This window comes from Gopherus evgoodei, chromosome 23 (genome assembly GCF_007399415.2).
Source record: "Gopherus evgoodei ecotype Sinaloan lineage chromosome 23, rGopEvg1_v1.p, whole genome shotgun sequence".
In the NCBI taxonomy this organism is placed as follows: Eukaryota; Metazoa; Chordata; order Testudines; family Testudinidae; genus Gopherus; species Gopherus evgoodei.
In genome coordinates, this window is record NC_044344.1 from 12,576,232 (window position 1) to 12,599,428 (window position 23,197).

The 23,197-nt window shown below is 44.4% G+C and overlaps 1 protein-coding gene across 2 annotated transcripts in view; it reads right to left on the reverse strand.

Moving 5' to 3' along the window:
* The window catches only part of NSF (N-ethylmaleimide sensitive factor, vesicle fusing ATPase), a 159,576-nt gene extending 136,719 nt beyond the window's left edge, over nucleotides 1–22,857 (reverse strand). Inside the window, exons 1-2 of one of the 2 annotated variants that reach the window (XM_030541276.1) lie at nucleotides 22,751–22,857; nucleotides 6,847–6,932 (exon numbers count right to left, since the gene is read on the reverse strand). In XM_030541276.1, the coding sequence (XP_030397136.1) occupies nucleotides 6,847–6,932; nucleotides 22,751–22,762 (98 nt within the window). In that variant the 5' untranslated portion in view covers nucleotides 22,763–22,857. The remainder of the gene's footprint in view (nucleotides 1–6,846; nucleotides 6,933–22,750) is intronic. The other variant, XM_030541275.1, reaches the window with a different exon arrangement.
* Nucleotides 22,858–23,197: the final 340 nt, after the last annotated feature.

Consider the following 23,197-nt stretch of genomic DNA (forward strand, 5'->3'; position numbering starts at 1 on the left):
AGTCATCTGGAGAGATGTTTTTCCTGACACTCTTTCTCCCCAGAGGTTGGGCAACTGGCCACTGCAAACCTGCTGTTAATTACTTCTTAATACCATTCATAGGGTTTGCCACTTCACCCAGGGCTCCACCTCCTGCTCACAGTTTAGCTTGTATTTGCACAACTGCAAAAGCCATTAAAAAAAAAAATTCACAATCCAATTCAAGTAGAGGCAGTTGCTAGAGGGCTGGGACAGCTCCTTCTGTGACAGGAGCTGTCCATGGTAGAGAAGAACTAAACAAACCTGGAGAAATTGACTAGCTCACAGCACACAGTCAGACAGACAAGACTTGAAATGTGTGCACCCCTGGACAAAGGAAGTCAGAAGCACCACTATAAGCATTTTCTCTGAGTGACAGACCGCTTTTAATGATGTAGGTATGAACCTACATCCCATCTCCTATCATTTAGCGGGCAGGAGGGGCTTCCATCCCTGACTCATAGCTGTAACCATCTAGTTTTCAGGTGATTCTGTCCCCCGCACTTGTACATATCTGTTAGTGATAAGCACATACGCCAGTGAACAGAAACTACTCCTGAGGGAATTCTGCGCCAAAAAATTAAATATTCTGCGCACAATATTTTAAAATTCTGCAAATTTTAATTGTCAAAATAACACAATATAATCACACCATTTTCAATTATTTGCTGACAAGTATTTTGAAATAAATTAACAAAATCATTGAAAATGGTGTGATTGTATTGTTACTGTGCTTCTGAGTTATTTTGACAATTAAAATATGCAAAACTTTGCAGAATTTTTTAATTTTTTGGTGCAGAATTCCCTCAAGAGTACCAGGGTTCTGGGAGGTGCAATCAGGGTGTGGGCAGCTCGGTGGGGGTCTGGGTGCAGGGAGGAATCTGGATCCACAGGGGCTCGGTGCAGTGGGTACAGGACTCTGCAGGGGAGTCCGGGTGAAGGTGGTTAGGGGGCGAGTGGGGCTCGGTGGGGCGGGGGTCAGGGTGCAGCTGGTTGGGGCTCAGAGGGGTAGGGGTCCGGATATGGGGGGCGCCTGATGCAGGGGGTGAGACTCGACGGGGTGGGAGTTTGGAAGGCTCGTGGGGGGGTTCTGGGGCTCCGTGGAGGGGGTCTGGGTATGCGGATGGAGTGGGGTCGCTGTACAGGGAGCTGCTCCTGTCAGCCCAACCCTGTGCATCCAGACTCCCGGCACCCAACCTCCACACACACACCTGAAAACCCCTCCCTCAAGCCACACCCCAACCCAGACACAACTACCACCACTCCTGTGGTGCAGGGCTTCCTGCAGCCAGGGGACGTTTCTGGGGCTTGATCTGATCCAGCCCTGGCTACTCCATTTAGGGATGGGGGGCAGGGGGAACTCTGTCTCCATCTCCTCCCCCTCATCACCACCTGGAACTAATGTCCCTGCGTGGCCAGGGCATCCCCAGACTCCCCTCCCCACAGTGATTTACCTCCCCCCCTCGGGTGCTGAACAGATGCATCTATGCCACCGAGATGCTGAGGAAGGGTAAGTGATTACTGGTGCAGCTTCTCTTTGTTTCTCACAGAAACCATTTTCTACAAAGAAGCAAAGGGAATCTGTGGGAGTGGGGGTGGCATTCTTCTGCTGCAATGTAGTTGTGCAGAATTTCCCCAGGAGCAAGAAACAGAGCACCACAGTGGTATAATTTAAAACAAACAGTTTGCTAGCACAGTATATAAAAGCCCTGTACATATTATGGCCCAATACACATCACTTCAGCAATGAGTATCACCATTATTATTTCTTCTGTGCAGTATAATAGAGGAAGATGCATTACAGCAAAGGAAGACAGCCTTTATCCTGCTGGAAAGATGGTAGGAATCAAAATATTAAAGGAGTATTTTTTTTAAGACTGATATGAAAAATACTGTTTTTCTTCAAGGCCTCTCGTTTCACATTTTCCTGGACCATCAGAGCAGCACCAGGTGGTCATGTTGCGAAGAGAAGCCTTAGACAAAAACTGTATAGGTTCTGATGTTGAAGCAGCTACAGCAGGCTAAACTGAAAGGAGCCCTGTTAGCATTTGTTCTCAGACAGAAATTCAGTAATGGAAGAAACAACACAATAACCTAGAAATACTTGTTCCTAAACATCAGGCAATGGAAACAGCTAATCTTGCATTTGATATATTGAAATTTAAGTAGACATGAATACAGTCTTCATAAGTATCTAAAGAGATAATTTCAATAGGAGTGTGTAAAATTAAAATGGATCTATATTACAGTGCTCTTCTACAGCATGTTTTCCATCGGGGGATCAAACAGTTCATCAGACTCCATTCTCCACCGCAAGTTATCCAGGCATTATTCCCATTTTACAGAGGGCAAGCCAAAACACACTACAGTGAAAGGACTTGCACATGGTTACACAGCAAGACAGTGGCAAAACGATGACTAAAATTCCAGAGTGTCAGCATCCAGTCCCCAGAGCTCTAACTCTCAAAGACATAAGTGAACATTAATGTACCAGCTGGAAGTCTCAAGACAGCTCATTCACATTTTTTATTTGGCAGATTAGTGCAATACAAAATGAGGCAAGCAGTAAGACATTTTTCTAATGAAAAGTACTGCACTGTTTTCCGGGAAGTACGAGTGGAAGGACAAACAGGGTGAGGAATGACGACTGTTGACAAAGTTGCTCCAGGGCAGCAGGAAAAGGTCAGGCTGGTAGTGGTAGAAGGGCCATGGCAGGCAGTGCCTGAGCTGCAGGAGGTGTTTAAGTGAGCAGACAGCTGGGGGCTCTAGAACATCAGTAGCCACATAAACAGTGGTTAGAGGCACTCTTACTCTCATGTAGCCAGAGAGAGAAAATGTAGTAGAAAGAGAGAGCCTGAGACAAGAGGCCTGGTATGAGGCCTGAGCTGAAGTAGTGGGCAAGTTTTGCTGATATAAAGCAAAGTTAACAAAAGGCAGGCTGTGGGCAAAAGGCAGGCCCTGCTATAAAACATGCCTATTTGCAAGTTCACAGAAGCCGGCAAGAACAGGGCTGGTATTGCAAAAAACAAAAAAACAACAACACATTCCTAAGTAGTACTAGGCACAGTAAACTCAGGCAAACACATTCCAAAAGGACACCCAACACCAGAACACCCAACACCAAGTCTGGTGTGTGTACACACACCCACACCCACAGATAAAGAGCACAGAATGACCCCTCCTAAAGATGAGGTCAGGATGACAGTGTGATGGATAGAGATGTTTTGATCACACCAACATGTGCAAGGTAATGGGTGGTAACAAAACATGTCAGGGGCAGTAACCAACTATGTAAGAGGGGCAATATATAACTTGGATGTACTGGTGTATAAAATGGAGTCTCGGAGAGTGCATTTTTGGCCAGCCTAGGGGGCAGTGGAAAGTCCCGCCACTGACTGAGCTGAGTCCTTTGTCATGGGCATAGACGTCTTAGTATCCCCCAGAGTCTGCCGGGTGCTATTACTGTGCTTCATTGACAATAAACCTGACCGAGTGCCTTTGCTGCTAATGGGTCTGTAGTTATTGGGCAGCTCAATCGGAGCCTGCTGTGTGGGCTATATGACCAGAGCCAGTGCAGCATGCAGAGAGAACACACACGCAGCCAACATCTGACAACAGCAAGCATGATCGGGAACCAGAGATCTATGAAGAAAACAGCATGTTCCACTGAAAATGCTAATTATTAACTATAGGAATCACTACAGCTTTAAATCAGACTTTCATGAACAGATTCTCAAGATGAGCCCTGCCTGTCACAGGTTGGCTGGCCCTTTAGGGTAGTTTTGCTCTGCCACACTTGGGACAGATTAGCTGGCCCCCCCGTCAGGACCAGCTGGGTTATTTCCAAGTAGTTCTGATCCCTTTTAAAGAGAACAGAACCACACAGAGTCAGCAGGCTTCTGTGGAAGGCCCTGAGCAAAGGCCTGCAAGAGATTGTGAAAGAGTCAGGGCTCTATCTCAGAGCCAAAGGAAATAACTGTGTCAGAGGACTCCAGGGAAGTGGTCTGGGAGTCAGGGCTCTCTGACACAGCTACAGAGGGACTGAAAGGTAACCCAGAAGGGACTGGGACCTGAACCTGAAGAGCAGGCTGAAGAGGATCCTAAGTGGGGCAAAAGTATTTTTGGTTTGGTCTGGACTTTTGTTACCCTGAAAGGGGACAGAAATGAGAATGACGCAACCACAGGATTGAGCCATGTGAACTCTGGGAGAGACCAAAAACCCCGAGGAGCAAGAAATTGAAACAGGGAGTATCTGCAGTGCCACACTTGGCCACCAGGGAGCACTACAGAGCAGGCACACCCTGTGACACTGGCCATACAAAATGTACAGTGATTCACTGATTTCAGTGGGAGCTAGGCACCTAACATGCTTAGGCACTTTTGTAAATCACACTAGGTTATTTATAGACAGCCATCCTGCAGCAAAAAAACTTCAGGACCAGATTTGAAAGAGAAACCGCTGAGCTTCAGTTCATCTGCAAATTTGACACCATCAGCTCAGGATTAAACAAAGACTGTGAATGGCTTGCCAACTACAAAAGCAGTTTCTCCTCTCTTGGTGATCACACCTCAGCTGCTAGAAGAGGGCTTCATCCTCCCTGATTGAACTAACCTCTGTAGTAAGAGGCGGCCCTGACATATAAACCTTGGTATCAAGGCCCAGTATGAGCCCTAAGGCCTGAACTAAAGTAACGGTCAAGACTTTGCTAACATAAAGCAAAGTTAAGCTGTGAGCGAGAGGCAGGCCCACCTCTCAGGAGCCGGCAAGAAAAGGCTGATGCTGCAAAAAGAGACATACCTAAAAGGTATTGGACACCAGATATCAGAACATTCGCATACTTGTACACTCCACACAGATAACAAGGAACAGGCTGACCCATCCCAATGACAGGGCCAAAAGGGTAATATGATGGATAGAGTTGTTTTGTTTGAACCAATATGTACAAGGTGAGAGGTGGCACCTTGCTACGTAGAGGGGTTGTACCTTGCTACGTAGAGGGGTTGTACCTTGCTACGTCAGGAGTGATGTGTAACTTGTTTCTACCTGTGCATAAGAATGCATCCCTGGGGCGGTGTCTTTGTCCAGCCTAGTGGGCAGCGGAAAGTCCTGCCACTGACTGAGCTGAGTCCATTGCCAGGGAGCACATAAGTACTGGCTAGCTGCACCTTAGACTTGTTTGCCAGGGAGCTGGAGACTGTGTTTCTCTTCGACAATAAACCTGGCCGACGTGCTTTTGTACCTTACTACAGTCTGTGGTCACAGGGGGTTCTCTCAAGGTCTGCTGTGTCAGCTATCTGCACAGAGCTGGGCAGCACACAGAGGGAACACACACATGCAACCGATTGATATCAACATTGAACAGAGCAGAGCACCACACCGGTAGCATCTGACAACAACCTCGTTATCTCTAGCCTGATTCTTGCTTGCATATTTGTACCTGCCTCTGGAAATTTCCACTACATGCATCCAACAAAGTATTCACCCATGAAAGTTCATGCTCCAATATGTCTGTTAGTCTATAAAGTGCCACAGGACTCTGCCACTTTATACAGATTCAGACTAACACAGCTACACCTCTGATACTTGACACTAGGTGTGTATCTGCATCTTCAGGCACCTAAATACCTTTGAACATCTAGCCCAGCAACAGTGAAGTCACTAAGTACAATTAATACTTCCTTAAATGCAAAATGTTTTAACAAACATATTTCTTACGTATCCAGCATAATTTATTATTTAGTCAAATAAAAATAATTTTTTTTACATTTTTAACTGAATTCCAATTTCCATCCAAATGCAGTTTGACAAAAATCCTGCATAAGAAATCATCATCCAGTAAACAAGAAATGCATCATCCACTGTTTTCTAACAATGGAAAAATTAAGCATATGGATAAATATATGTTAATTATATAATTGCTTCAATGAATGCATATAGATACAGTGTATCACTGTGACTAGCCAAAAAAGTACCAAATTTAATGTAAGAGCTATATTTGGTTGCAAATCAATATGTTTTAATGGTTACCAACCAATAAGAATTAACCTCTCTTGAGGAAACAATACAAAAATCAATTATTTAAATTGTGTTTTCCTGCTTAAAATCACTCTGAGATAATCAATCCACTCCATTGCACACACAAAAAAATCCTATACGTTAAAAGTACATTAAGGTTGCAAAAGAAAGCTCTCACGAATAGGAAGAAAATCCCACATTCAAGGTTGTCCCGAGCACTACACACATGCACACGCATGCGCACGCACACACACTGCTCAGGACAACCTTGAATGTGTGATTTCCTTACTACTTGTGAGTAGTAAGTATAGTGTATATGTATGCTTCATTAGGTTCACATTTTTGAACTGCAAAATATTTTGCAATCTCAAAAACTGAAATCATGTCTAGCAACTGTATAGGTGGGGCTAAGAGGACAAGGAGGCAAACATTTAAATCTCCTCAAACTGAATTTTATGGACTAGCCTAGTAACAAAAGTTTCCTGTAGATAAAAATGACATGTTTTCTGCTTCCATGCATTACACTTAAAAAAGACTTAACTGAAATACTCTAAATATGCATCCATGCAAAGAAGGCCTGCTCTTTGTCCAAGCATGGCCCCTACCTTATTCTCATCTTTGGGGATAAAGCCACACCCTCACTTTTAACCTCAAAGCCACATTCACATTCTCAAAGAAGAGATATACAAGTAACTCAGGCAGGGTGAGTTCTGGGAACAAGTCAGTTTCAGAAATTTAGCTGACTGCTTCCAGGTCTAAAATGACACTCTCTCTAGGTCTTGTTAGACAGAAGAATAACAGTGGATACTTACAAGCCAGCCTGGAAGTCCTTCTCATTCACCACAGCACAATTGCTTAATGACAGTTCATCTGTAGGACATCTTGCTGCTTGCATAGACTATTGGAGGTGACACAAATGAGCAGAAAAAAAAATCAGTAATGAGCCACAAGAAAATACAAGCATCTTTTTTTAATAAACTATGCATTTCTTAAACTTTATTAATTAAATGAAATGCAAATTGGTTCCTTGAGATCACATTAGCATTGATGTGCCATTTGGATGCATAGTTTGCCATCAGTGGCAAAAAGCACCTTTCTACATTTACAGTTTCTAAGGCACTTACACAGCTTCTCTCTAAAATAAGTCTGCAGTTGATTATAGCCTCCTAAGTCCCAGTATATGAGACAGACAAGGCAAATGAGGTAATATCTTTATTTGGAACAACTTTTCTGTTGGTGAAACAGACATGCTTTCAGTTTCACAGAGCTCTTCTTTAGTAATCCGAAGAAATCACAGAAGTTGGTCCAATTAAAGATATTACCATCTTATCCTTGTTTCTTTCTCTAAAGCAGACATTGCCACATTCTACACCCTGAAACCTCTAGTTCTGACAACTGCAGTACACTCTACAGAAGACTGCCCTAGGCTCATCTGGTAAAGAATATATCTGCTTGGCGCTATTACACCATATTTCATCATATTTATTTCTGAGGGCAATTCAAGGTGTTGGCAGGAAAATGTAAAACTCTACACTGTTTGGGATTCTAATACCTGAATATCCACCCCTCTCCTACTGTGCCACCAAAGGTTTAAGATTGTGCAGTGGAAAAAGATTATGGTTCAATGAATAGTTCTGATGTTTTCAACCAAGCCAGAGACCAAAATGGGTGAATTTTATTAACTGAAAGTTACTGGGAAACTTCTCTTTATAATTTCATAGAGTTTAAGGCCAGACAGGACCATTAGATTATACAGTCTGACCTTCTGCATACACAGGTCATTAAATTTCACCCAGATACCATTATATTGACGCCAAGGATTTTAGTCTCCCGAGGACTGAAATAATAGAATCATAGAATATTAGGGTTGGGAGAGACCTCAGGAGGTCATCCAGTCCAATCCCCTGATCAAAGCACGACCAACACCAACTAAATCATCCCAGTCAAGGCTTTATCAAGCCAGGCCTTAAAAACCTCTAAGGATGGAGATTCTACCATCTCCCTAGGTAACCTATTCTAGTGAAACAGTGATTCCTAATATCCAAACTAGACCTCCCCCACTGCAACTTGAGACCATTGCTTCTTGTTCTGTCATCTGCCACCACTGAGAACAGTCTAGATCCATTCTCTTTGGAAGCCCCCTTCAGGTAGTTGAAGGCTGCTATCAAATCCCCCCTCACTCTTCTCTTCTGCAGACTAAATAATCCCAGTTCCCTTAGCCTCTCCTCATAAGTCATGTGACCTGGCCCCCTAATCATTTTCATTTTCATCTGCTGGACTCTCTCCAATTTGTCCACACCCTTTCTGTAGTGGGGGGGAGGGCGGAGAAACTGGACACAGTACTCCAGATGTGATATCACTTCCCTCGATCTGATATATGGAGATATATCTATCTCATAGAACTGGAAGACACCCTGCAAGGTCATCGAGTCCAGCCCCCTAGCAGGACCAAGTACTGATTTTGCCCCAGATCCCTAAGTGGCCCCCTCAAGGATTGAATGCACAACCCTGGGTTTAACAGGCCAATGCTCAAACCACTGAGCTATCCCTCCCACTAGAAACGCTCCTACTAATACAGCCCAAAATGCCATTGGCCTTCTTGGCAACAAGGGCACACTGCTGACTCATATTCAGCTTCTTGTCCACTGTAATTCCCAGGTCCTTTTCAGCAAAACTGCTGCTTAGCCCATCAGTCCCCAGGCTGTAGCAGTGTATGGGATTCTTTCTTCCTAAGTGCAGGAGTCTGCAATTGTCCTTGTTGAACCTCATCAGATTTCTTTTGACCCAATCCTCCAATCTGTCTAGGTCACTCTGGACCCTATCCCTACCCTCCAGCATATCTACCTGTCCCCCTAGCTTAGCATTATCCGCAAACTTGCTGAGGGTGCAATCCATCTCATCATCCAGATCATTAATGAAGATGTTGAACAAATCCGACCCCTGGGGCACTCCGCTTGATACCAGCTGCCAAATAGACATCGAGCCGTTGGTCACTACCTGTTGAGCTCGACAATCTAGCCAGCTTTCTATCCACCTTATAGTCCATTCATCCAATCTATACTTTTTTAATCTGGGCGGGGGGGGAGGGATAGCTCAGTGGTTTCGGGGTCCCTTCCAGTTCTGTGAGATAGGTATATCTTCATATAAGAATACTGTGGGAAACTGTATCAAAGGCTTTGCTAAAGTCAAGATATATCCACCATCTTCCCCATATCCACAGTGCCAGTTATCTCATTGTAGAAGGCAATCAAGTTGGTCAGGCAGGACTTGCTCTTGGTGAATCCATGCTGACTGTTCCTGATCACCATCCTCTCCTCCAAGTGCTTCAAAATGGATTCCTTGAGGACCTGCTCCAGGATTTTGCTGGGGACTAAAGTGAGGCTGACTAGTCTGTAGTTCCCCGGGTTGTCTTTCTTCCCTTTTTTAAAGATGGGCACTACATTGGCTTTTTTCCAGTCATCCGGGATCTCCCCCGATCGCCACAAGTTTTCAAAGATAATGGCCAATGGCTCTGCAATCACATCAGCCAACTCCTGCAGCACCCTCGGATGCAGTGCATCCGGCCTCATGGACTTGTGCATGTCCAGTTTTTCTAAATAGTCCTTAACCTGTTCTTTCACCGCTGAGGGCTGCTCACCTCCTCCCCATGCTGTGCTGCCCAGTGCAGCAGTCTGGGAGCTGACCTTGTCTGTGAAGACAGAGGCAAAAAAAGCATTGAGTACTTCAGCTTTTTCCACATGATCTGTCACTAGGCTGCCTCTCCCATTCCGTAAGGAGCCCACACTTTCCTTGACCACCTTCTTATTGCTAACATCAGCCCAGCACATGACTAGCAAGACTAAAACTTTGGAGAGTAAGGCATGACTACAGTACCAGTACCAAGATTCAAACTTGGTCCATAAAAGACCTAAAACTGAAACCTGTAACTAACACTAACTATACTCTACATTGGGGTGGGCAAACTACTGGCCCGCAGGCCACATACAGCCTGTGGGACTGTCCTGCCTGGCCCCTGAGCCTCTCCCCTGGCCCCACCCCCGCTGTTCTGCCTCGCCCACAGCCTCAGCTCACTTGCTCCACCGCCAGCGCAATGCTCTGGGCGACGGGGCTGTGAGCTCGTGGGGCAGCGCAGCTGCAGAGCCCAGCCTGACCCGATCTCTGTGCTGCGTGGTGGTGGTGGGGGCGGCAGCGTGGCCCGACTCCAGCTGGGTGGCACAGCTGTAGCGCTGCCAGCCACCAGTGCTCCAGGCAGTGCGGTAAGGGGGCAGGGAGCGGGGGAGGGGGTGGATAGAGGGAAGGGGAACAGATGGTGGTCGGAGGGGGAAAAGGGGTTGAATGGGGGCAGGAGTCCCGGGGGGCAGTCAGGAAGGAGGGGGGTTTGGGATGAGGGGGCAGTCAGGGGACAGGGAGAAGGGGTGGTTGGATGGGGCAGAGGTTCCGGGAGGCCATCAGGAATGAGAGGAGGGGTTGGATGGGGCAGGGGTCCTGGGGGGGCTGGATGGGGCAGGGGTCGGGAGGGGCATCAAGAATGAGAGGAGGGGTTGGAAGGGGGTGGCAGGAGTCCGGAGGCAGTCAGGGAACAGGGGTGTGTGGATGGGGCAGGGCATGAGCATCTCCAAAGAGATGTTACCGAGGTTCATTCAGCAGCAAGCCTTCCCTTCCCCTCTTCTGCAATGACCAAAGCCCTTATGTTAAGAACTACATTAATGTAAGGCTAATTCTGTATTCTACCTCCAATTTGACAGGAGATAAATATGACTACAGGTAACACTGATGTTTCTCATGCTGCAAGATAATTGCTGTGCTCTCCCTTACCTTACAATGTATTACTTCAAGTCCTAACACTAACAAACCATTACCGGAGACACAAAAGCAACTATAAAAGAGCAACACAGGGGGCAGAAGGCTCATTGATGTTGATAATACGTAACATTTACGCAGCATTTTTCATTCTGGAGAATCCAGAATTGTGACACTGTGCATCTAAATACAGCACCATTTAGAGTTTGCCACCACTAGGACAGAGGGAAGCAACTAAGCTGTACACATCATACTGCACAGCAATTGGAAAGGGATTTTTTATTACTTTAAATAAGGACAGCATGGTAATCTTACAAGAATTACATCAGGGTCCATACAGAACAGACAAGCCTTCATAATAAATAATAATCCCTTCATGTTTTGCCTGAATGATCCTAACAGAAACTGTAAGGATCCCAATTTCTCCATCACAGAATGATGGAATTTTGAGTCAACCCTACCAGGATCTGAACCTGTGATACTAGGGAGTCTAGGTATTTCAAACTAAGGACTTAAATAGCTAAGCATCACCTTCCAACCATTTTCAGATATAGCCTATATATAAATTGGTACATCTATTATTCCCCTCTGAAAGCCAGCATAAGGGTCCAGAACAAAGGTTAGGTGCTTGTGATTAAAATAAAATCATCAGTGCTTGTGAAGTAGCATGAATTTAGCTTGGAATAAGCTTTCTGGGATATTGCTTGGGATTTTAATACAATGTGAACTCCAAGTTATAAAGGAAACTCAAAACAATTAAATTGTTACTAGGGCTGTCAATTAATCTCAGTTAACTCATGCGATTAACAAAAAAATTAGTCCGTTTTAATTGCACTGTTAAACAATAGAATACCAATTGAAATTTATTAAATATTTTGGATGTTTTTCTACATTTTCATATATATTGCATTGGAGCTGTAATTGAAATCAAAGTGTATAATTTTTACAGTGCAAAAATTAATAAATATAAAAGAAATAGTATTTTTCAATTCACCTCATACAAGTACTGTAGTGTAATCTCTTTGTTACGAAAGTGAAATTTACAAATGTAGACTTTTTTTGGTTATGTAACTGCACTCAAAAACAAACCAATGTAAAACTCCAGAGCCTACAAGTCCATTCAGCCCTACTTCTTGCTCAGCAAATTGCTAAGGCAAGCAAGTTTTACACTTACAGGAGATAATGCTGCCCTCTTCTTATTTACAATGTCACCAGAAAGTGAGACCAGGCAGTTGCATGGCACTTTTGTAGCCAGCATTGCAAGGTATTTACATGCCAGATATGCTAAACGTTTGTATACCATTCCAGAGGACATGCTTCCATGTTGATGACGCTCGTTAAAAAAACAACACATTAATTACATTTGTGACTGAACTCCTTGGAGGAGAATCGCATGTCGCCTGGTCTGTTTTACCTGCATTCTGCCATATATTTCATTTGAAAATGTAGAAAACATCCAAAAATATTTTAAAAACAATAATAGAATACCATTTAAACAGTGCAATTAATCACACGCTTAATTTTTTTAATTGCCTGACAGCCCTAGTTGTTACCATCCACAAATCTGAAGTCAAATTTCTCTAGAGACAGAGAACTTGAGGGCATTAAATGAAGTCTTGGATATGGTGTTTTCCATTTTTGGAGTCCTAAGCGGGGATAAGTTTGTTATTCATAGTAGAAATAAGTTACTAATGGTCAGTTCTCTACTGAATATGAGAATCAGCATTACTTTTGTATTTATAGACAAAGCCGCTCCTCATTTGACAGAGGAAAGCTTAACTTGCTGATCCTGACAGCAGGTTACGCAACAGCATCTAAATCTGGGAGAGATTTTGTTCCTTACACTGAGAACTGGATGTTAAAACCTGATGCTAGGCTCCTTGTACTAGATGAATATTAAATATTGTAATTTACCAGAAAAAATTATATGATCTTTCAAAAGTAAAACTGTTCCTCTTCCTGTGTATTTTAGTCCTATTCCTGTCTCCTTTACAATGACTCTGAAAATGTACCTCGAAACCGCAAAACTAGATTCCCCTATTTCCTCACTACCTTTTTATTTTCATTTATATTCCTGATGGCAAGCTATTGAGTCTCCTTAAGTAGGTCAGAAACAGTCTTAAGCACAAAGGGCAGGGCTTTTATTGCAATTGTGATGTAAGGATACTGTGCTCTCCTTAGCTGATGCTTGTGACCCAGCAGGGAGTTGAAACTGACTGTTTTCCCATCCTGTTGGTGCACAAGAAAGGAACTAGTAAGAACCAGTGTGTTGTGACCATGTGATGTTGCAGTCACAACACATCTTACATGAAGCCTGATCAGGGTGGATAAAAATCAATGATTTTTTTAATTTAAATTGGATTTTTTTAATAAAATGCTTTCTGAGGAAAAAACCTATCTAAAGATAGTTTTAATTAAGATACATTATAGCTCAAAGATATCTCATCCTGGAATAGGGATTATAAATTCAAATTCCATAGTATGAGACAATATATTCATGTCATGTTTAAGAAAAGTTTTGTAAATGGAGTTCCAATAGTTCATGGATTAAGGACTCAATCTTATGGGGTTCCACATGGGGTTCTGTACAGATTATTGAGGTTAATCTTTCTATCTACCCAATGGGACTCAGTGCTCGGTCTAGAAGCTACCATCAGAGATGCTTAGTTTTCCAGTTCTCGAACTATGGATTTATGCCTCCAGAGGTAACATGCTTGTTAACAGCAAAAATGTTTTAAATAAATAAATATATAAAGGTGAGAAATAATAGACCTCAACTCTGTTGTCCCTCGCAAATTTGTGTACACAGAGTCAATCCCTTACCTCTCTCTAAAAGTGCAAAGTTTCAAAAAGTTCAATGAATAGAAGATTGTTGGGGGCAGAACAGATCTGGACAAGGAGAAGAAGTCTGGAGATAAATGTGAGATGTGAGGGACATATGCTTATTTTGTTAAAATATTATATGTTTGCTGTTGAAGAAAAAAATCCAGAACACTTATATGGAGATACACCTATCTCACAGAACTGGAAGGGAAGAGACCTTGAAAGGTCAATGAGTCCAGCCCCCTGCCTTCACTAGCAGGAACAAGTACAGTTGTTCCCCCCTGATGGCCCCCTCAAGAATTGAACTCACAACCCTGGGTTCAACAGGCCAATGCTCAAACCACTGAGCTATCCCTCCCCCCTCTTAACATTGTTGTTTTAGTTAAGTAAAACAATTTAAATGTCAGTCTGGTGATGTTCTCCTCCTTATACAGCATGGCCAGAAAATTCTCCAAATATTAATGATTAACATGTTGAACTCGAGATAGTTCATCTCCCAATGACTTCACAAATATCTGCTTCAAATATCTTTGGTAAATGAAATAACCAATCATTTTCTGATATAGCTGTAAAACTAATCTGAAAAGTTTTCAAAATAAATCACTATTTAAAAATGTATAGTGTGTACCTTCTAAAAATGAAACCTACATCTATCTCTGAGCTATGAAGAATATGTATTAAGGTTATAACAATCATCAAGAATGCACTTTTATGCAGAAAACCATGATTAAATCAAGTCTTCCCGACTAGTTTGATTTAAATCAAAACCACCCTGTCAAGTGCCTTGTGACAGACCTTGTGTTAAGATCAATAAAATCATTTTGGAAGTTTAAAAATATGAAGATATTTTCTCTACAGCCATCCCCTTTGGTACGGAGTTTAGAAACAATAACGTAATGCATTCTTTTTTCTATATTAGTACATGACACCTATCTCCAGTAGCTCAGTTTTTGGAAATCAGCAAACCAGTACAAACATGGTATTGCCAGGAGAATCAAATATATCCTAAGTAGCTTCATCTTCATATTACTTTATAAAATCAACTCATTAAAACTCAAAATCACTAAGAGGAAGGTAGGAAAGTATTAGCCCCACTTTACAGATGGGAAAAAAAGAAGTCCAGTGAATTAACAGAGGCCAAAACTGAACTGATGTTGGAGCTAGGATAAAAATTATGTTTCTGACACCCAGTTCTGTGTTCAGATTATCAAACCATGATGTAAGCTCTTCAGACTTTTTTTAAAAAAATCAAATTGTGTCACTAACATAGTCAAGACTCTTTCTTTACAAAAGATCTCAGAAAATAAGTATCCAATTTAATTTTTCACTGCCTCAATATGGTCATATACATAAACAAGACACCACATGTGTAGATATAGATTCAAAATATTGTGAATTGAAATTTCCTCCCGTAGGTCCCATCGCTGGCAAGTGAAGGAAACTAACCACCAGTACCAAGAGTTTCACAGTACTACTTTATTCTGTCACTTGTCTGGAAATATTTCTGTTTTTAATCATGTAAGGTTTTGAACTTTTAAAAAACATTTTAATAGTCAAAATGCTTATTTTAAAAAGCAACAAAGAATAAAAAAAAATCACAAATATGAGTTTAGCAAGTGCTCTGCAATGTTTGTGTTTTCATGGGGTACATCATACACCTGTTGTCCAAGAAAAAGACAAACCTGACCACAAATGCTTTTCCAAGACACCAAACCTAAATTGTCAGGATTTCCCTCAAGATCTGTAATAGTTTAGTTTTATTGAAAGATCAGCAATATAAAGGACATGAAGTGTTTAGTGTGTGTAACATCACAGGTCGGTGACCCTCATTTCCAGCTGGGAAGCCTCCATTTCCATCTGCTTTGTTTGTCCTTCAAAAAGGTTTTGCAAATTAAATTCTTCTGGTTTGGAAGGAGTTGTGCTCCTTAAGCATGTGTAACAAGTTCAACAAAATCAAGTCAAATTTAGTGCCTTTGAAGGTGAACAGTTGAGGTCTTTACCTGATTATCCTAAAAATATTAACTCTTATCACAATGAGATTTTTAGTGGCTTTAAGTTACGCTGAGTTTGAATAGCAAGCTTTTAAAAAAAACTTGAATAACTGTTAATTTTCATGAAAGTGAAGTGTCTTAAGTGGGCTGCTGAGATTGTCCTTAGATAAAAAAACAGACTCTAGACAAGAAAGAGTGGTATACACTCCTCTTCACTCCTCCCTTGACCCAGGAGCTTCCACTGCCATAAAGCCTCTGCTTGTATTTTCAAAAGTAAACAAAATTTGAACTTCAGAGATGAGCAGGACTGGCTACCCCTGTTTACCCTAGCCAGAGAGCAGAGCAGAAAATCAGCCAGCATAACAAGGGGGAAAGAGTACATTTTTTTTTCCAGTTCAAGAAAGCAAATGGTGAGGAGCTGAATGTCTCAGGTATTGGTACCTGTGTGTGGGGCCTTCCATGTCTACATCACTATTTCAAATCCGCACCAAGATAGCACAGATTGAAAGTTGTTACCATCGGACATCGGTACTGAGGTCTGTGTGAAATGAACTGGATCAGCCTTGTTGATGGGTTTCCTCCACATAACATTATTACCGATAGTTGACCCTAGGGATATATCTACCCAGACGGAGCCAACCTCCCAGATCAGGTCGACGGACCCGGGCTAGAGGGGCTCGTGTTAGTACTCTAAAAATAGCTGTGTAGACAGTGCTTTGAAGTTGCAATGCAGGCTGCAGCTTGGGCTCTGAAGCCTAGGGAGGGGAATGGGCTTCAGAGCCCAAGCTCTAGCCTGAGCTGCAACTTCAAAGCACTGTCTATACAGCTATTTTTAGAGTGCTAGCGCAAGCCTCACTAATTTGAGTGTCAACACGGGCTGAGAGACTCACTCCCACTTACTCCACAATGCTGTGCAGACATACCCTAATAGGCCTCTCTTTACATACTACATAAGCTGTAGTTAAAACTTGTTCTGTATGTATTTGCAGTAGCTGAAGTGCTCCATTCCAGCTCGGTCTGCACTGGCTATCACTATGCCACTAGGATAAGTGATTTTTCTGATGACCATTGTAACACTGAGATGTGCTTCTCTTTCCCCTCCCACAATTTCCCTGTCTTACTTATTTGAACTGTAAACTCTAGGGCAGGGACTGTCACTTAACATGCATATACCCCATGCTAAGCACAACAGGGTCCACATCGCAATAGTGTCTAAAGGACCCCAATCATAATTCAAATAATAATTTACCCCTCTGCCTCTCATTGTAGTAAAGACACACAAGTAGATTTTGGGGGCTTGGCTCCAAGATTTTCATGATTATTTTGCAAAGCTATCTGAAATATACTCCCTAAAAAGTTTTAGAATTTGTGATTCAAATATTTCTGGCTCAAATTTAATTAAACTTTTAAAAATAAATGTAAAGTTGCCATAAAAGCCCACATAATAGTCAATCAATAGATTTATTTACAAAGCAATCCTTGCCATGATTCTGCATAAATGATTAAAACACAATGGATAAAACCAGAAAAAAAAGTAGTTCTTAATGAAGGGATAATTACCTTGTAACAAGTCTATGGCTATCTAGTAATTGCAAGGTTATCACTACAGCTGCACAGTAGAGCCATTAAGAATTTCAAGGCACTAACAGAACTAAGGTCCCTCTGACACAAAAGCACAGACCACTACCACTTGAGCTAATGGATAATCTCCATCAGCTGTTAGCATTATAGGGCTTATGACCCACTTGAACAGGTTTGATTCTACCTAGCAGGGCAGTGCAGCATACATACCAGCCAGGTCTCTACAATACTGTAGTTTGATCAACCAAAAATAGTTTCTATCCATAGTACTGTGCCATGATACCAATCAGAAAGCAAGGATTTCCTAACATCATTTTATGAGATTGAATCAAATAACCCTACACTCCTCCCTTATTGTTAGTCTTCCCCACCAACGAAAGCAGCAAAGCTCAAAGAATCACCATTTAATTTATCCATCTTTTGAAACAATATCACTTCTCGTTCCTCCCACTAGCCAAGATTATCCATTTCTGATAATTTAGTTACAAAGTAACAAATTGCTACTTTAAAGGCAATTCAGATGAAACATCACATCAAGAGGAAAAGCTTTAAACAGGAGCAAGCCATTGCACGGCCAAACTAAGACTTTACCCTATATTCAAGGGTGTACTTTGTAACAATCTGGAATATTTCTTCATCCCAGAGAACTTTTAGGCTACTAGTACACATATTGTATACAAAGTCCTTCCTGTCTATGCAAGAGACTCATCATTCCCAATAAATTGTACATGGAACAAGACTGAAAATATTGACCAGGGTCATTATTGCCAAAGCTGAGAGACTCTACCATCCACATCTTACCTATAATTTACATCATCACTGGTTTAACTAGCCATACCAAACTGCTAAAAGAAGAGACTGACAACTGTTTCAAAGGCTATCCAGTTGCACTGTGGCTATATTTTACATGAGGTTCTCTAAGGGGTAGGTTCGGATCCCAAAATTTGTTTTGCAGGTGAATAGATTTTTGAGCCCTGGCCCGCAGATACAGAGCAGTTAATGAATTCTGAGTTTGACACCTAACCCATCATCACTACATCACAATATTAAAACAGCAGAAGAACAAGCCAACCCATTTTTCTACAAGCAGTTCTGTCCACTCTCGGATGTTAATGTTACTTTAGGGATGAACTCTGAGTGCACAAAGTTTATACCAGGCCTCGCTGTCCTGGACAATTATGATGTACTCCTTCCTGGATGCAGGGTAGGGGATCAAGATTTTTCTTTTTTCTATCCAAGTGATATCTTTCATTTAAAGATCAGAACAGTCTTCATTCTCCTGACTAAAACAGTTTATTAATACAACAGTTGTCCTGCATGGATTTCAGTAAAATCTGTTGTGTCATATAACCCTTGAAGCATGACACTATTTGTTGACTTGATTTTAAATGCTAAAAAGGACAGAGATTTTGAAGAACTGGCCATTACATTTACAAGCTGCATAGGAGGCAATACCTACAAAGGTGCTTCCCCCTGCCCCAAAAGCACAACAGCCCATAAAGCAGACTGATTCTTCCAATCATATACATGACCCCACCACTTCCGAGGTTCTAGAGGTATCCTGAAATTAGGTGACTAAGCAAGCAAGGGGCCTCCAGCAGGATTCTAACCTAGCAAAGAATCCACAACACTTCCTGTGCATCTTGCCCTTCTATCGCGATATCAGATAAATATAGAAAGGCCTGATGCTGTATTGTTCATTTGTTCAACTGCTTTGCTTAATAGCCTAGGGCTACCTCTGAACATCAGCAACAAAAAAAAAGTTCTCCTCCAGCCAGCTCCTGGTCAATCATCATACCCAGCAAGGAAGATTTCCACTGACAAAGAAGAACTGGAAAAATGTAGGATATTTTGCCTATCTTGGCAGCCATCTCTCACAGAGGGCAAACATAGACATTGAGATTCAGCACAGAATCTGTTGTGCCAGGCTTGCCTTTGGCAGTCTGTCTCACTAGATGTTTAACAATTACAACAGAACACACACTAAACTTTTAGTTTATAAACTAGTGGTAATGCCAACTCTCCTCTATGGCTGAGACACTTGGGTGACCTATAGAAAACACCTGAAAAACCTGGAACATTAGCACCAGCACTTTCTTCGGACGATCCCCAACATAAAATGGGAGGATGGCCACACTATCAGTGTCCTCACAGGGACCAACATCAGTGTTGAGGCCCTGATTATCCAGCAGTAGCTGAGGTGGAGCAGGCACTGTGTGCGCATGCCTGACATACATTTACCAAAACAATTGCTGTACGCCCAGCTCACCAAACGAGAAAGAAAATGGGGAAGCCAAAAGAAAGGCTTTAAAGACTCCTTCAAAATAAACATCAAGAGATGTGGCATCAGCACCACACACTGGGAAACAGTAGCCCAGGATAGGGATAACTGGCGAAGATGTCTCCGAGAAGGAAGGTCCACTTTTGAGGAAAATTGCATTGCCCTGCTTGCAGAAAAACACCAGAAAAGAAAGGTCAGATGACTGTCATGCAGCAATCCTGGTCCAACCCTGACTTCCAACCACCTGCAACTTCTGCCAACAAGCCTGTAGCTCAAGGATTGGACTCCTCAATCACCAAAGGACCCATAAAAAATAAAACCTGTGAAAGATCATCCTCAACCTCGACGTAATTAATCTATCTCAATGAGCAGTGGAAGCTCTCCTGCCGACACAGCATGGTGTAGACACCGCATTAAGTCAAAGTAAGTTTTTTCACACCCCTGAGCGACATAACTTACATCAACTTAGGCAGCAGTGTAGACAAGCCCTCAGTATGCAACATATGAGGTATTTGCTCACCAACTGCTCTCCATTCTTAGTTTTATCAAAGCACCAGGAACTATCCACAATACCAGCACACCTGGTCCTGAATGATCATCAGATTTATTTTCCTGTTACAAATACAATCTTATTCAGTAAACTAAAGGGTACTGCACAATATTTTTCCATGACACTATTGTACCAAGATCTATACGCACAAATATACAATCTGGAGAACAATCAGGCTTCAGTTACTGATGCCTGCTGACTGAGAGCCAAATTCACATCTAATATAAGGGATGTAACACCATGGAAAACGTGCCCATGAAGCTGTGCCTACTGCTGAACTCTTGCATATTCCTACATACTGCTTCAGTACTCTCTTAAAATTGAACCCCTTGGCATCAACGACCTACTGTGTGTTCTACTTCATGACCTAGCTGTTAAGTTTGACATTACTACAGTAAAAGTTCAGACCAGATTTCTGTTTAAAGCTTGAATTTAAGTGCTTGATATCTACACGGTTGCACAGGTTGCCTTGAAATCTGGTATGCCTTATGGCAGCACAGGGTTCTGTTAGGGATCCAGATTTGAGGACATTTGAACAAGGAGCTCCCAAGATACAGCACCTGAACAAAACAGATTTTCTTAATGTTAAGAGATTCTGGCACCCAAATGTTGCTTACAGGGAGAGATCAAACAAGTGCTCCATTGCACCAGGGTCTCCAGTATTTGAAGGTTATCCTCACAGAGTGCATGCCACCCACCAGCCCTCTAAGGAAAAATCAAACTAAAACTTAACTTTGAAAAAGGTTTTGTTACTCTAGTCTGTCAGAAGCCTCTTGCACTGAATTATGAGCTAAAGAATTAAACTGAGCATGTGCAGACCAAGAAGCTATTGAGAAAGTTACCTCTTTATTATAAAATCTGGGAATATCACAACCATCAAATTCTAATCCCAGCTCTAACCCAGGCCTTGTAAAACTACATTTACACTACAGTGCACAGCTGCATCACGGCAACTCTGCTGCTGTACCTAATGTCATAGCGTAGAGGATTCCTGCATGAACAGAAGAGGTTTCTTCCACCAATGCAGCTAATCCATCTCTCCGAGAGGTGGTAGCTAAATCAACAGAAAAATTCTTCCACTGACCTACCCACTTCTACAGCAGAGGCTAGGTAAACCTAACTAGAGGGTTCAACATGTTTAATTTTTCACAACCTTGACAAAACTAGGTCAATCTAATTTCTAAGGGATGATCAAACCTGAGTTCAAATCCCAACCAGGACAAGAATCTGAAATTAAAAGCAAGCATATTGCTCCAATCTGCCTCTATCAAGGGAGATCTTTATTATGGGAAAACATAATCTAAGGACAACAGAATATTCACGCTGAAATTTTTTTCTGAACAGAAAATAAGCTATAAAAGCAAGTGCTCGCCGTGAGGGGAAGGTGATTCGCATTGGAAGATCCAGTGGGAACAAGGGGTAGGGGTTGGGGGATCGGGTGATGGGAAGGAACTCTGAGAAGGGGGACATGAGGGATGAGTGTTGGGGGACTAGGGGAGAACAGGGGCACCTGACAGTCCCATGTTCCCCTCCTGTGTGTGGGACGCAGCCCAACGGGAAGGGGGGATGATTGGAGAGAAAGGGGGACCCAGCGTGAGGGGAAAGAGGAGACACCCTGGGGGGAAAGGGGGGTGACTGGGGGTACAGGGAAGGAGGGCTGACTGGTAGGAAAGTGGGACATGACATAGGGGGAGGAGCGATGACCTGGAGGACCCAGCTCGGGGGGGGGGAAGCAGTGAGTGGGGAGGAGGGGGAGGAACGGGGGACCCAGCCCAGGGGAAGGGGTGAGCGGGGGGGAAGAGGGGGACCCGACCCAGGGGGAAGGGGGGACTCGGCCCGTGGCGAGGGGTGAGTGGGGAGGAGGGGAAGGAGAGGGGGACCTGGCCCGGGGGGGAAGGGAGGACTCGGCCCGGGGCGAGTGGCCCGGGGGGGAAGGGAGGACTCGGCCCGGGGTGAGTGGGGAGGAGGGGAAGGAGAGGGGGACCTGGCCCGGGGGGAAGGAAGGACTCGGCCCGGGGCGAGGGGTGAGTGGGGAGGAGGGGAAGGAGAGGGGGACCTGGCCCGGGGGGGAAGGGAGGACTCGGCCCGGGGCGAGGGGTGAGTGGCCCGGGGGGGAAGGGAGGACTCGGCCCGGGGTGAGTGGGGAGGAGGGGAAGGAGAGGGGGACCTGGCCCGGGGGGAAGGAAGGACTCGGCCCGGGGCGAGGGGTGAGTGGGGAGGAGGGGAAGGAGAGGGGGACCTGGCCAGGGGGGGGAGGGAGGACTCGGCCCGGGGCGAGGGGTGAGTGGCCCGGGGGGGAAGGGAGGACTCGGCCCGGGGTGAGTGGGGAGGAGGAGGAGAGGGGGACCTGGCCCGGGGGGGAGGGAGGACTCGGCCCGGGGTGAGTGGGGAGGAGGAGGAGAGGGGGACCTGGCCCGGGGGGGAGGGAGGACTCGGCCCGGGGTGAGTAGGGAGGAGGGGAAGGAGAGGGGGACCTGGCCCGGGGGGGAAGGAGAGGGGGACCTGGCCCGGGGGGGAGGGAGGACCCGGCCCGGAGGGGGAAGGGGTGAGCGAGGGGGGAAGAGGAGGAACGGGGGACCCGGAACCGGGGCGAGAGGTGAGTGGGGAGAAGGGGGAGGAACGGGGGACCCGGCCCGGGGGGAGGGGGGACCCGGAACCGGGGCTCGGGGACGCCCCTCACGCGCACTCACCCGCCCCGCCATCTCGCCGCGGCGCTCTACAGACACCACCCGGCAGCCGAATGCCAGCGCGTAAGGCGGACGCGCATGCGCACTGCGGCCCTGCTGCACTGCGTTCGGAGCAGCGCGCCGCCGAGCCCCCGCCAGAGGGCAGCGCTGCGGGCCCCAGGCTCCGCGGGGTGACGTCACCACGCCGTGGCATCATTCCAGCGACGTGACGTCAGCAGGCCAAGGCCTGCGGAGTGGCTGTGAGCCTGGGCAGGCGTGTGGCGAGCTGGGCTCTGGGGAGATGCTCTGCAGCCCCAGGACTGGGCAGTTTGGCTGATGTTCGAAGCAGCCCCAGGACTTGGGTCTGGCACACACCAGTTTGCAGCACTTGGGGTTGTCATTGCTGCACCAGGCAGTTCACCACCGTGTCACCGCAGCCTCCTTGTTTGCCCCAACATATGGGAGCTGGAG